The sequence below is a fragment of the Crinia signifera genome, chromosome 19 (genome assembly GCF_055691185.1).
Source record: "Crinia signifera chromosome 19, ASM5569118v1, whole genome shotgun sequence".
NCBI classification, from domain to species: domain Eukaryota; kingdom Metazoa; phylum Chordata; class Amphibia; order Anura; family Myobatrachidae; genus Crinia; species Crinia signifera.
This window is the reverse complement of record NC_139226.1, coordinates 30,108,694-30,124,184: the sequence shown is the minus strand read 5'-3', so window position 1 is coordinate 30,124,184 and position 15,491 is coordinate 30,108,694. Positions and strand designations below refer to the sequence as shown.

Genomic DNA, 15,491 nt, shown 5'->3' with positions numbered 1-15,491 from the left:
GCTGAACAGCCGCACACCTCCTACCTACCGCTGAACAGCCGCACACCTCCTACTGAACAGCCACACACCTCCTACTGAACAGCCACACACCTCCTACTGAACAGCCACATACCTACTACCTGCCGCTGAACATCCACACACCTCCTACCTGCAGCTGAACAGCCGCACACCTCCTACCTGCAGCTGAATAGCCGCACACCTCCTACCTGCAGCTGAACAGCCGCACACCTCCTACCTGCAGCTGAACAGCCACACACTTCCTACCTGCAGCTGAACAGCCGCACACCTCCTACTTGCTGCTGAACAGCCCCACACCTCCTATCGGCAGCAGAACAGCCACACACCTCCTACCTGCCTCTGAACAGCCACACACCTCCTACCTGCAGCTGAACATCCACACACCTCCTACTTGCTGCTGAACAGCCCCACACCTCCTATCGGCAGCAAAACAGCCACACACCTCCTACCTGCATCTGAACAGCCACACACCTCCTACCTGCATCTGAACAGCCGCACACCTCCTACCTGCAGCTGAACAGCCACACACCTCCTACCTGCAGCTGAACAGCCCCACACCTCCTACCTGCAGCTGAACAGCCGCACACCACCTACCTGCAGCTGAACATCCACACACCTCCTACCTGCCGCTGAACAGCTGCACACCTCCTACCTGCCGCTGAACAGCCGCACACCTCCTACCTACCGCTGAACAGCCGCACACCTCCTACTGAACAGCCACACACCTCCTACTGAACAGCCACACACCTCCTACTGAACAGCCACATACCTACTACCTGCCGCTGAACATCCACACACCTCCTACCTGCAGCTGAACAGCCGCACACCTCCTACCTGCAGCTGAATAGCCGCACACCTCCTACCTGCAGCTGAACAGCCGCACACCTCCTACCTGCAGCTGAACAGCCACACACTTCCTACCTGCAGCTGAACAGCCGCACACCTCCTACTTGCTGCTGAACAGCCCCACACCTCCTATCGGCAGCAGAACAGCCACACACCTCCTACCTGCCTCTGAACAGCCACACACCTCCTACCTGCAGCTGAACATCCACACACCTCCTACTTGCTGCTGAACAGCCCCACACCTCCTATCGGCAGCAAAACAGCCACACACCTCCTACCTGCATCTGAACAGCCACACACCTCCTACCTGCATCTGAACAGCCACACACCTCCTACCTGCAGCTGAACAGCCACACACCTCCTACCTGCAGCTGAACAGCCACACACCTCCTACCTGCAGCTGAACAGCTGCAAAATCTGGTATTCAGCTGAACAGCTGCACAATCAGGTATTCAGCTGAACAAATTACTAATTTAGAACCAGATTTTATGCATCTGATACTTTACAACAAACAAAAATGCATGAAAAGCCTATGGACACATTTAGAGATTGACGCAGGTTTAACCAAGTGCCAAATAAATTTGTCAAAAAAGATGTGGAAGCTAGCAAGCAAACCTTTTTATTCATCAAAACCCGGGTTTTTTCCCTCGTGGTCCAGGGTCAGCAGCAGTGTAAAACGGGTCAACCCATGTCCATTTACACAGGACTTCTTCCCAGGTCCTTACCAGGGTGGAACATGGACAAGACCTGGGTTGTGGGTAGTGTAAACGGTTATGCGTGGTCACCTGACCCGGCTCCCGTTTACAGCAATGGGGATGCCCAACCACCAGACCAGTGTAGAGGTTGGGCGGGTGGCACACATAGCCTCTGCTGCTGTCTGCTGTACTGTGCAGACAGCAGCGGAGGCAGGGAGGGGGTGAATGGATGCCTGTGTGTGGCATCCATTAACCTCGCAAATGAGGGCTGGGGGAGGGAGGGTGCACAGAGGCTGGGGGCAACCGAGCAGCTTACCTTGGTGCTGGGCTTGCCCTCAGCGCGGTGTGCCAGAGTCCTGGCATAGCATTCGGCAGTCCCACCACTTGCAGATGATGCCATCTCCAAGCGCCGCCCCCGTTTACACTGCGGGTTGGCACCGCATTGTAAATTGTGCAAATCCCGGATCCAACTTGGAACTGTGTTCCAAATACCGGGTCGGATCCGCAATTTTGGTGTAATGTAAAGTAAATTGTGTTTATATGTGATCCTAATGGGGCCTACACATGTTGCAATTTAGGGGCATTTTCTAAGCAATTTCACTATGCAGCGCTGTGCACTGTGCGATCTCGCATCGCTCAGAATGCTCATCAGCCCATCTCCCCATGTGTAGGCCCCATTAGGTTTATTTATGTCTGTCCACATACAGTAATGTACCACCAGCCAGGAGCGTTTCAAGAGAAGAGAATGTGCAGCCTTCACCAACCAGTCCCTCTTATCTCTCTGCCGGGAGTGGCAGGGTCTGAGCACGCATGTGTAGATCTCTGGAAGCCATTTTTCCAGCGATTTCCGCACAAACAGCAGCGAGGAGCCTAACTCCATTGCCATGCAAAGATCTCCGTAAAAAATTCCGCCATGGCTATTTTTAAATGTAAATAAATTATAAGTGGACAGCCACAATTAATATAATTAATTAATATATTCTGGCCCAATGACTTATATGTTGTGCTCAGTCGTCAAAGATATGTCCAGTTGCAGTCAGGGAATACAAAATGTCAGGCTAACGATCCAAATGCTCGTCCAGCACCTGAAACATAATAGTAAATGATAGCCAAAACTGTATTCATGTGCACTGTCCATGCTTCTGGAATAATGTAATGACTTGTGTGTCTCTAGCACACGGAGAGCACATACTGTATGACACCAGTTGAAGTCTCATGTCTCAATGGCAGCTTGATCATTTATGAACAGCTGAGATGTGGCTGGATGTATCACCTGAATTGGCAACAGCAGCTAAACTATGCCTCCAGTGGCCATAAATGGTATAACGCACAAGCACCATTTTCTTACCCAGAGATGAAGATTCTCGCCCCATCTGTCCCATACGCCCCTTCTCCTTTTTGCCGAATAATCGCCCGATTGAAGACTTGATGCTTTTCTTTTTAGCAGCTTTGTGCAGCGAGTCCTGGCTGGCGCTGTTGGTGCCACCGAGACCATCTGCGCCCAGGCTGTAAGGAAAAAGAGAAGTTGTATACATGAACTGTTGGGAGTATACAGCAGCAGCTGCAGGTGGAGTATTACATGAGTGATTACACTGGAGGAACACTAGATGGCGCTGAGTTTTTAGCTATCACTGCAGAAACAAGCACTTCACGTGATACTAAACCAGGGATAGCCAACTCCAGTCCTCGAGAGCTACCAACAGTTAACGTTTTCCAGGTCTCCTATCAGAATCATAAGTGAAGTAATTAGTTCCACCTGTGGATCATTTAGAATGCGTCAGTCAGTAATGAGTCCACCTGTGCCCCAGATAGGTGATCTAGAAAATGTTAACTGTTGGTAGCTCTCGAGGACTCGAGTTGGCTATCACTGTACTAAACCATTGTATGGAATATATTTGCTGGCTTTGCGAGAAACATTGGTTCATCAAACAAAATGGCCGTCTCCGTGCTCACAGTGAGGCAGTTGTAAGGCATAACCACACATAATTTTCATGGTTCACTGTGGCACTGTTGTTAATGATGAACTAATAAAGTGATGACAATTTTGATATAATATATATATATATATATATATATATATATATATATATATATATATATATAAACCTTTTGCTTCAAAGCTATTTTTGCTCTGTCCTAAGGGAATCCCAGATCCAACATTAAAAGCTGTCCATGTAACCGAGCTAATGACTTAAACAAACTGTATAACCACTTTACTTACGCTAGATAAGTTCCCATTACATGCATGAAAAAGACAAATAAAGACGGGTAATACAGTAGCTTCAGGCCTCTAACTTAGTCCATTTTATTCTGCCATTGGACCATGAATACTGCAAGTACTTTAAGTGCACAGCTGCAGTAAAAGCCATTACTGAGGTAGATTTCCATAGCACAAAATATATAACAAATGTTCAGTCAGCCTACAGAATTCAGAAAAGGTTTACTGGAAATGTGATAAGAATATACAGCATGGTACTTCCTCATCTTTACGGCCCCCGCTTACGCTACAAGACTTGCGTAGCATCATTGTCCCCTCGCGGGCTCGCTTCAGGTTCGGTGGCTCGGTCCACTCGCCACAACTTTACTAAAGGTTATAGCATGGTGGTGTGGACAGAGGAGAGTGGCGTGGACACAGGTTCCCTCTCCGAATAGCAGTACACAATGGTTAAGTAGCAGCTAACGTAACTGACGCAGCGGCGGCCAAAAGGTGAGGAAGTACCGAATATATTTTTGTTCGTTTTGTCCCATAAACTAGCAGTATATCTAAAACTCAGAAATAGCCCATCAAAATGACGGCTTCTGCAATCTACTTTCAATTTGAGCTGTGAAAGTTTTTACTTTCACTTTGAGCTGTGACAGTTTTTAGCCAACAAAGTCTCCATCCCACACCAGGCCCTATCTGCTCCTACCTCCAATCTCCCTACACCCTACCCCCACAAACCTACCCTAATCCCCTGTAAGCCTCACCCCAACCTCTCCCTTTAGTGCCCAACCCTAACCTCCCCCTAAACCTCCCGCAGCCTAACCCTATACTCTCCCCCCTGTAAGCCTTACCCCAACCTCCCCACCTAAGTGCCCAACCCTAACCTCCCCCTCAGCCTAACCCTAACCTCCGCCTCCAGCCTCTCCCTAACCCTAAACTCTCCCCCCTGTAAGCCTTACCCCAACCTCTCCCCTTAGTGTCTAACCCTGAATGTCTGAATATGGGAGCATTGCACATTTCATTTGTGATCTATTGCTATGTTGCCTATAGGTACTGTGAATGATGACCATATGACCGCACCCCAGGTTCCCTATAAGAGGTTTCTCTGACTTTGAGGCTCCTAAATTGCAGCATCAAGCAAGTACAAAAGGTCAAGTATCACAGTCATACACACAACACTACCACTCCTATACTGTAGGCATCTCTGCTTAACATTCTCTGGTGCTGTCCATATTCTGACACATCCTACCTTCCCCGGGACTCTCTTCCATCCTCCATAGGGCTGGCTTGCAGGGCAAGTGCCTGGGTCATTCTCTCCAGCCGCACGGCACGCGGAGTCAGGGGAGGGGTGGTCTCACACTGCATCAAGGACTTCTCGTCTCTGCCGTCTTCTTTAGGGACATGATTCTACAGAAGGGGACAAACTGCGTCACAATCATTAACGTGTAATTTCCGGGAAGGGAATACTGCAACAAAAGCACTTGGCGTGTTCACTCAGGGCCAGGTGTATCAAGCTTCAAAAAGTGATCGAATGAAGAGCCAGCTAATCCGCTCCTACTTGACATAATAAAGGCTGGGTTTGAAAAATGACAGGTAGGAGCTGATTGGCTGGTTGCTTATCACTCTCTATCATCTGGCCCTCAGTGTGAGTGACCCAATGTGGACATTATACATCGAATACACTTTCTGCAGACTGTATATTGGTTGTGGAGTATATAAAAAAGGTCTGCATTCACCACTACAAAAGATAAAATACAAGAGATGGAAGGCAGGTTGCAGTTCTGAATATGAACACAAGGTGTCACTATATTGACCTGCTCTAAGCTGCCTTAGCCCCAGCTGCTCAGCAGTGGTCTGGGTTCCTGCTGCTCTGAAAGTAATAGAAATCCATAGGAATCGTTTAGCAAGGTAAATTAATGATTTTTTTCCAGCTGAATAATACCAGAGCCATGCCCAGCCGCAGTCCAGGCTGTCTAATCAGTTTATGCACAAAGAACGATCTCATAAGCCGCCAAGTGATGTATAAAACAAAAGTGATATTAAATATATGTATGAACTCCTGCTGATTATAGTGAATGTCAATTCTGCCACCTTGTGGTGGAAAAGAAAGGTGTCTGGTCTTCCTGCATGACTGCCCGTAGGGATGGACATCGGAAGCCCACCATCAATGGATGGATGGGAATCTGCCATTGAATCCTTCAATGCGATGGTAATTGACCGTTGCAGCAAAAGAATTAGATGAAAAAAAAAATGTCTATGATACTTCTGCAGTAAGGCTGGCCGAGGACGGGTCTGACCATTGCAACACCATCAAATGTTTACCGTTCCATAGTGGCAAACATCGGAAAGCTGCCATCAAATGGTAATACCACTGCCATTGCAACAAAAACATTGATGGTTGTGAACCATCATGATGAGATGTCACAGCAACACTTTGACCCCCGTTAGCAGGCACAGAGGTACTTGTGTATTATAGCGGCGCCCCCGATTTCCATCGCATGATTTTTTAATCGCATCGCATGCCATGCACCCGATGGCATGCAATGCGATTTTTGCCCCCTATACGATGAAAGATTGTATAAGCACCCTAAAGGGTGCTTTTAAGCACCGTAATGGGTGCTTACAATGTTAAATGCACCCCCACGCCACCCCCTCACTATAAACGTGAACCCGAAGCGTGGCGAGCGCAGCGAGCCTGCGAGGGGCGGCGGTACGCGTCCTCCGACCTTTTCATACCCCCACTATCCACGTCGGCGTGGAATTGAGAATAGAAAGTGTGGCGAGCGCAGCGAGCCCGAAGCTTGGCGAGCGCAGCGAGGGGACGCGGATACCTTCACAGGTATCGGAGTCCCCTCGCGGCCTTCACAGGTATCCGTATCCGCATCCCCTCGCCACACTTCGGGCTCGGTGGCTCGCTGCGCTCGCCACACTTTCTGTTCTCAACTCCACGCCGACGTGGATAGTGGGGGTATGAAAAGGTCGAAGGCGCTCGCCACGCTTCGGGTTCACGTTTATAGTGGGGGGGGGGGGGGTGGCGGGGGGGTGCATTTAACATTGTAAGCACCCATTAGGGTGCTTATACAATGTTTAATCGCATCGCATTGTATGGCATTGTATGCCATATACAATGTCATACAATTTTAAAATCGTATGGCATTGTACGATATCGCGTCGCATCGCATACCATCGTATGCCTTATGGTATGCGATGCGAGGGGCGGCGGTACGCGTCCTCCGACCTTTTCATACCCCCACTATCCACGTCGGCGTGGAATTGAGAATAGAAAGTGTGGCGAGCGCAGCGAGCCCGAAGCTTGGCGAGCGCAGCGAGGGGACGCGGATACCTTCACAGGTATCGGAGTCCCCTCGCGGCCTTCACAGGTATCCGTATCCGCATCCCCTCGCCACACTTCGGGCTCGGTGGCTCGCTGCGCTCGCCACACTTTCTGTTCTCAACTCCACGCCGACGTGGATAGTGGGGGTATGAAAAGGTCGAAGGCGCTCGCCACGCTTCGGGTTCACGTTTATAGTGGGGGGGGGGGGGGGTGGCGGGGGGGTGCATTTAACATTGTAAGCACCCATTAGGGTGCTTATACAATGTTTAATCGCATCGCATTGTATGGCATTGTATGCCATATACAATGTCATACAATTTTAAAATCGTATGGCATTGTACGATATCGCGTCGCATCGCATACCATCGTATGCCTTATGGTATGCGATGCGATGGGCGCCGCCAAAATACACAAGTACCGGCACAGATGTCGCCATGGAAACAAGTAATTATTATTATTAAATTGGGATTATAAACTGAGTGACCATCTCCTTTGAACTCACAGACATCCAACAAACTTGTCATCTAAACAAAGACCGCATAAAGATAATTGAATTGCTGAAAAGCTCAGAACAGATAAAAAAAAAAAAGATTCTAAACACCAATGAATTTATAGATCACAATACATACACTAAGATGCACACACACATGCAATCACCGATATCGGCGGCCACGGGGACCCGACATCGGCACTTGCATTTACGCTTCCGATGACAGAGGCAGTGTATGAGCCTCTATACAGTAAGATCCGATATTACAAAACATGTAACCGTGATAACAATACTGTATGTAATATATGGGGATAACAGATACAGATAACTAGGATGTAATGCCGTGACACCTATATACTGCACAGGGCTATGAATAAATCGTCATCGATATTAAAAGATAAGCACAATGACTACAGAAAGGCCGACATAAGGCAGGGTGTCATGTGACAACGAACAACCCAACTGGATATATTGAAAGTAAAATATTAAACAAGTCTTAAAGGGACTAAAAAATGAACCACGATACTCTAAAACACAGGTTCTCAAAGTCGATCCTCAAGACCCCACACACAGTGCATGTTTTGCAGGTCTCATAGAATCACAAGTGAAATAATTAGCTCCACCTGTGGATATTTTAAAATGTGTCAGTGAGTAATGAGTGCATCTGTTGGGTGACCTGGAAAACGGGAACTGTGTGAGGTCCTGAGGACCGGGGTTGGGAACCACTGCTCTAAACGGTGGTTCCCAATCCCAACCATGGTCCCCAAGTACCCCCCCAACAGTTCACGTTATTGAGGTCACCTGGCAGGTGCACAGGTGCACTCATTACTCAGACACATTTTAAAAGATCAACAGGTGGAGATAATTATTTCACTTGTGATTCAGTGGTGAGACCTGGAAAACCTGGGGACCAGGGTTGGGAACCTCTGCTCTAGAACGGGCATTCACCGGGACACATGTAGGAACCACTATACGGAAAACACACAAGAAGAATTGCTCCCTATAATATCATTGAAGAATATTGAAGCCAAGCTCTGATTAAGAACAGATTTATCTAACTCTGCTCATGTCAAGCACATTCAGCCTTAGCCACATCACAATCCTCCCAGGTGTGGCCGATCAAAGAGAGAAGGTATTCGTCAATGAGATATGCAGCAAGAGTTAAAACGTAACCACGTAAAACATAAATACAACAAGAGAATGTTACAGTTACAAAGAAAGCAGGAATGTTATTGAGATGGGTTTAAAACACCTGCAATACTATGCACGGACTGAAGGTGGCAGCAGTGAGTTCATAGAAAAAGGTTAGTCTCCTCCCTCTCCTGCACTTAGGTTACTGTATACGTGGGGGAATGCTGACATATATTAGGCATGCTTATGGACTACCAGGTGGTAAAGATGACCACAAAAAGACCTTCTCATCACAACACAGGCAGATATAAAAGTAAAAAGGTGGTGCTTACGAATTTGTCTCCCTCCCTGGCTGGGCTGTGAGGGGTGATGCGTGGGGTGGAGTGCCCGCTGCTGGGTGGGGAAGGGCTGGCCAGAGTGGACGTGGTGACTGAGGTTGGGATAGAAGTGGCTGAGCGGTAACGTCCTAGTGATCCGTCCAGAGTGCCGCTGGTGACTCGGCTCTCTATCTCCTCAGCTCGTAGCTCCGTGGTCTCCTTCTCCTCCTGTATTAACCTGCCGGGAGGAGGCAGTGTCAGTGGAGATGTAGATGAGTGGTGAGGACAGTTAGATGGGGATGAAGGACAACAGAACAATGCATACTTGATCTCTTTGTTGATGGCCTCCAGTTGCTCCTGTAACATGATCGCTAGAGTCTGCACGTCTGTCTGGCCGCTAGGAGATAGGAGGTCCGCCGAGCTGAATATGGTATCTCTGTCATCTTCGTCTGACACATCCAAGTCGCCCTCAAAGGCTTGGGCCACATTGGCCAGTACGTTGGCTTGCTGTGCTCGTTCCCAGTCCTGCTCATCCAGCGTTCGGATCTGAGAGAGAAAGGGATACAGGGCAAACATTAAACGCGGCATTGTGCCGTGAAACGGCCTGCTCTCGGCAGGTCTCCAAACTTGACAACCGGGCCGGAGTTTTTACTGCTTGGAAAGGCAGAAGCAGCAAATCAAACCGCTAAGTTATAGGAAGCCATTTGTTATCCTGAGCGGTGATCTATACCTTGCTAAGGCCAGTCTCTGGGGTGACATGCAGCTATGAATTCGCAACTCACAAGGGAGAACTAGATCAATGTGCGGAGGGGAAAAAATGGCATTTCTCTTGGTCTTTAAAAAAAAAGAAAATTGTAAATAACCTCATAAATTAATGTTTCTGAGAGAAGAGACACAAATAGCTTTACAAAAGTAATTATTCCAAGTGGACCTGTCTTCTGTACATAGCGGAGATGGCCATTTTGTATTGAGAATTAATATCCGGTCTATCAGTTCCCGGTACATTCCCAAGGCAATGAAAAAAGAAATGATGACTTAGGCTGCAGTGACTTAAAATGAGGTTTTGTTATTGATCTAAATTTTAAATAATGGTTTCTCTCTCCCCCCCCCCCCCCAATATTAACAATAGAGAGTTACTTACACACACACACACACACACACACACACACACACACACACACACACACACACACATGCCAATTCACTCGTAGCGAGTGGATAATGTGGCGAGGAACCCACCACCCTTATCTGCCAATCTGGAATGTCTATGACCCTTCTAGAGACCTCATACCTGGGCTCTTAGATCAAGACTCACCAGACACCCTTACATCCGCATTCAGTCATGTCAAACACTCATTGGTCCACATTCACTACACACTTCCAATGCTGTGATATCAGCACACAAACCACTGTGAACTGTGGCAAAATCCATTACTACTGCCCCACGAGTGTCCTTCTAACCACCAGTCCAATGCCAATCATACATGGTCCTCTCCAGGTGGACAATTAATGACAGTCTGAAGCGCATCCATTACTACTGCCCCACCAGTGTGCTCCTAACCACCAGTCCAATACCAATCATACATGGTCCTCTCCAGGTGGACAATTAATGAGAGTCAGGAGAGCATCTATTACTACTGCCCCACAAGTGTGCTCCTAACCACCAGTCCAATGCCAATAATACATGGTCTTCTCCAGGTGGACAATTAATGAGAGTCAGGAGAGCATCCATTACTACTGCCCCACCAGTGTGCTCCTAACCATCAGTTCAATGCCAATCATACATGGTCCTGTCCAGGTGGACAATTAATGACAGTCTGGAGAGCATCTATTACTACTGCCCCACAAGTGTGCTCCTAACCACCAGTCCAATGCCAATAATACATGGTCTTCTCCAGGTGGACAATTAATGAGAGTCAGGAGAGCATCCATTACTACTGCCCCACCAGTGTGCTCCTAACCATCAGTTCAATGCCAATCATACATGGTCCTGTCCAGGTGGACAATTAATGACAGTCTGGAGAGCATCTATTACTACTGCCCCACCAGTGTGCTCCTAACCACCAGTCCAATGCCAATCATACATGGTCCTCTCCAGGTGGACAATTAATGAGAGTCAGGAGAGCATCCATTACTACTGCCCCACCAGTGTGCTCCTAACCATCAGTCCAATACCAATCATACATGGTCCTCTCCAGGTGGACAATGAATAAAAATCCGGACAGTCCAATCAATCTTGTTCTACTACATAAAGGATACCCCCATCCGGCAACAGGACAGAACACAGTTGTCAGCCATAACACTCCCCCAGACACATCAGAGAGGGAATTCCTGGTCCTGACAGAGGTTTCCCATCTTGCTGTTGGTCTGGGCATAAAAGACATTCCATACATAACCGTGGATGTTTATAGCCCAATAATAATGGTGGAATAAACCCATTCACCATTCTTACAACAGTAATATAGGCAGAACATAAACCTGGTTATAGCCCGCGGGGCCTGCTACTGACGTTAATGTAAAGTATACAGCTTTACATCATGCACTGATGCCGTGTCATTATTATATACACAGCACAAGGAACAATGGTCCAGAAAACAGAGAGTTAAAGAATACTTACATAGGAAGGAGTCCAGAGACAGCACAAAGACAAAAAGAAGTAAATTAGATTTGTGTGATTTATTTTGTTTCTGTGCAGGGTAAATACTGGGTGCGTTATTTTTACACTGCAAATCAGATTTCAGTTTCAACACACCCCACCCAAATCTAACTCTCTCTAGGGCCCTTATTCTGATTGAGTCGGACGGCTGCTTGTTCGGTCGGACGGCCGATGTATTGTGTTTGCGCATGTGCAGAGGCGTTTCTGTGCATGTGCGAACGCCTCGCATGGCATGAATTCCGAGCAGGGGGTGGAGAAGGGCTGTTTGGGCTCATTACCATATGCGTATACCCCGCGTTTCATGGGCGTTCCCTTAAAACCGCTCGGCATACATATGGTAATCCGTCACGTGTGAGAGGCGGACAGCTGACATAGCCGGATGCCAGCTGCCCGTCCATATCCCTGCTTTCACACGGAAAAATGTCCGAGTGGTCTGGAGCACTCGGGGCTGCCTGACCACTCGGTCCATCATTCGATGGTCGGTGACCATCGGAGGATGGGGGAGGTTCCCACAGATGGGGGAGTTGTTCGTATGAAACATCCACTCGCGGCCCATTCGCTCGGCGTCTTACCGCATTCGGACGGTGTGAACCATCCGTACGGTAGGCGGGGGGGGGGGGGGGGGGGGTAGGAACACTCGGTGGCCTTCCGAAATACGCATCCGTCCGAGTCAACTAGAATAAGGGCCTATACATGTTACATCTGCCCCACCTGCAGTGCACATGGTTTTGCCAATTTTGAGAACAAATTTGTACTGCGATCAGATCTGAATAAGGGCCAATGGGTCTGACAAGGAATTTCATGCTATGCCAAGGTTTTTGCCGCGGATTGAATCTTTGGCTGCTGCAAAATGCAACACTGTACAACTCTGAATAAGGCCCATTCTTACGCCAGATTCCTTTTCTGTCATATGTTCGCCTGTAAATAGAGTAAGTATCACAGTGATGGGCTTATTTATCAAAGAGTAATAAAATTCGTTTTTATTGATAAAAAACTCTTTGGGTGGTATTCAATTGTTTTTCACCAGCATATCACATTGCTATGCCCGGGGGTGTTGAGCAGAAATGCGCAAATACAAAAATAGATCAATTGAATATGGCCCTATGATTTCCTGTCTCTTTAGACAGGAGAACGGGCGCAATATAACAATTGAATACCACCTTCTGTGTATGGTAAATGGTGTTCCAGCCAATCGGCTCTTAGCGGTCATGTTTAAAAAATGACAGTTAGGAGCCAATTGTGTATGATAAATGGTGCTCCAGCCAAAGAGTTTAACACTCATTGATAAATGGCCCCCATAAAGTTTTTCACTAATACAGGTAGAGTTCCGAATCTCTGCAGCTTTCTTGTGACTAGAGGGTGAACCAAGAATATTTAGGTTGGACACGACTTCAATCCCCCCCCCAAACACATTCAAAAGGTGGTAAAACATGTGGGGGTTCCCAAACTGGGTCCAAAAGGCAGCACAACAGTCCAGAGTAATGTAGTCTGTTACATTTGCAACACAAAGTTTAGAAGGCAAATCTCTGATCAACTACAGGTTCCACTTGAATATCTGCCATTTTGTAGTCTATATATTGCAGAATTATCCCGCTAATTCGAGTCAGTATATTGCACAGAGAATCACCAATTTTAGAACCATAGCTGCTCTCCAATTGTCCATTTTCTTCTCTTCCAGCAGACTCCCCTCTCCTCCATTTTTTTCAAGGTATGGAGAAAACCAAGAGAAAATATACAATAATGCAGAGAGGACAGCAAGGGCAGACATCACCTGTCAATTGCAGATCTAATGGATCTGAGAGCTTAAGCCAAAATAATTGTGTGTCGCTGTGAAGGAAAAAAGTTTCTTTGCTTTTCTTTCCCAGGGCATTGTCTATGGGGACAGAAGTTTCTCAGGTTCAAGCTCGGCCCCCGGACTGTCTGCTATCCCTGGAAAACGGTGATGTCGCGTAAACGTGATGAAATTAAATACTCAGTACAACCAGCGGAGATTCCCCATACACAACCAACACAGCAGAATAGTACAAAAGGAAGTAGTGACACTGTACCTTTGTTGGGTCGTCTTTCATGGCCGCCCATCGAGCCTTTTTGGGTCGCCTGATCACAGCTGTGCTGCTGTAGTGATCAATATGGTTGCCCATGGGTAACGTTGGGGTCTGGGAGTATCGTAACTCTAGCGCACTGCCAGGGAGAGACCTAGCGATAAATGGTTATAAAAGACACTGGTTGGTGATGTACAAAAACCCGCGACAAATGCAGTTTTGACTACAACATTCTTCAAGTTCTTAATTTACTGACATCTACGGAACATGCAAAACATGATGCACATGCTTTAACTACTAATTAGCTCTTTGACTCAACATGGCGGCTAGAATGACATACAAGATATACGCCAACTCGGGCCACAGGTTCTGACTACCGTTCCTGCCGCCCCAAGCTCTCACAGCGCCACAGGGCGTATATATATACAGTACATATCTATTGGGACAAGAGAAACTGGAGCCATTCATTGTGCCAAAACAGAGGGGGACTGGATCAAACGTGGAGCTGCAGGAACAAAATGGCTGACAGACAACACGATGCAGAGAATATTGGGAACACCAAACTGCAAAGTCATTGACAAAGTGTGCTGTTTCATAGGGTAATAGTGCCTTTTCATCTAACTCCTTCAGTGCTGGTGCGGAAGCCTTGAATGTGAGGCGATGTGCGTTACATGTAAATGACAGGAAACACCAAAACGAACAGGCCACAAATGCCGATACCCGCGCTCTGTACACAAACTAATCCTCCGCGTCGAGCACATAACTAGGCAAGCAGAAAAAAACGGTTTATCGAGTCAACACATCGGCAAGTATTCGTACACACTTACAAAATGAATAGCTGTAGTAGATACTTGTATACTTGTGGAGTGCGGTGGTATAAGGAAAAAGAAAGTGTGCAGTAATGAATAGAAGGGTATTTAGAAGACATGATAAACCACAGATATGACGGCATTGTTACAGATCTAAACACTCTTAGCTGTCTCCACCAGCAAACATGAGATGTAAGAGCGCAGCGTCGGCCTTACTTAAAAGTCTGCCGGTCGTCTATGCAGAGTACAGCCTTTATTTTGTGGGCTGAATTAATATTACTAAGAATCTATTTAATGACTTTGTGATATCATGATTTCATAATGATTCCGCAATGGTACAGCAAACAAAATGGCTGCCTTCACGGTGTGCAGCCATACTTTTGCATTCTGAATGTGAGCATTGTGGAGGGATGAGTAGCAGATGAATCAGCCAATTAAATGCTTTCATTAGGTGCTGGAACAGCAAACCTGAATTTCTACCTCTTGGCATAAAATCTACATCAAAATGTAAACTGTGGTGAAACCAGGATATAACAAGTTGGGCACAGGGCTCTAAAGGTGCGTAAACACTAGATGATTCTCCTTAACGATATGCATGATAACGATATTGGTAATGATATTTTTTTGCATAATGGCTGCTCATATTCGTGTATAACATTCATTTAGCCATAAGTGGGGTGTGTGTGTGTTTGCATGTGTGTGTGCAGGGGGGGGGGGGGGGGTGTCATGTATTCCCATCACTTTCACTTTAGATAGCAGAGCTCCTCACAGTGGCTGTAGGAGGAAGTGACTATGTCTGTGGCAAGGACTTTCCCTACAGACACAAAGGGGACAGATGCTGTGCACATTGTCTATTCAGAGCTGCAGAGGGGTGGCGACAGGGGCGTGGCCTGAGGACACAATATCCTGTGAGGCCACTCCCCTTTCCATAGGCCGCTCCATTTGTGCTC

At 47.2% G+C, this 15,491-nt stretch overlaps 1 protein-coding gene across 6 annotated transcripts in view; it reads right to left on the bottom strand.

Moving 5' to 3' along the window:
- PPFIA3 (PPFI scaffold protein A3) overlaps positions 1-15,491 on the bottom strand; it is a 99,165-nt gene that overhangs the window by 30,706 nt on the left and 52,968 nt on the right. For 4 of the 6 annotated variants that reach the window (XM_083162267.1, XM_083162266.1, XM_083162268.1 and 1 more), the window contains exons 14-18: positions 13,739-13,886; positions 9,360-9,580; positions 9,050-9,272; positions 5,012-5,169; positions 2,908-3,065 (exon numbers count right to left, since the gene is read on the bottom strand). In XM_083162267.1, the coding sequence (XP_083018393.1) occupies positions 2,908-3,065; positions 5,012-5,169; positions 9,050-9,272; positions 9,360-9,580; positions 13,739-13,886 (908 nt within the window). The remainder of the gene's footprint in view (positions 1-2,907; positions 3,066-5,011; positions 5,170-9,049; positions 9,273-9,359; positions 9,581-13,738; positions 13,887-15,491) is intronic. The other 2 variants (XM_083162269.1, XM_083162270.1) reach the window with 2 other exon arrangements.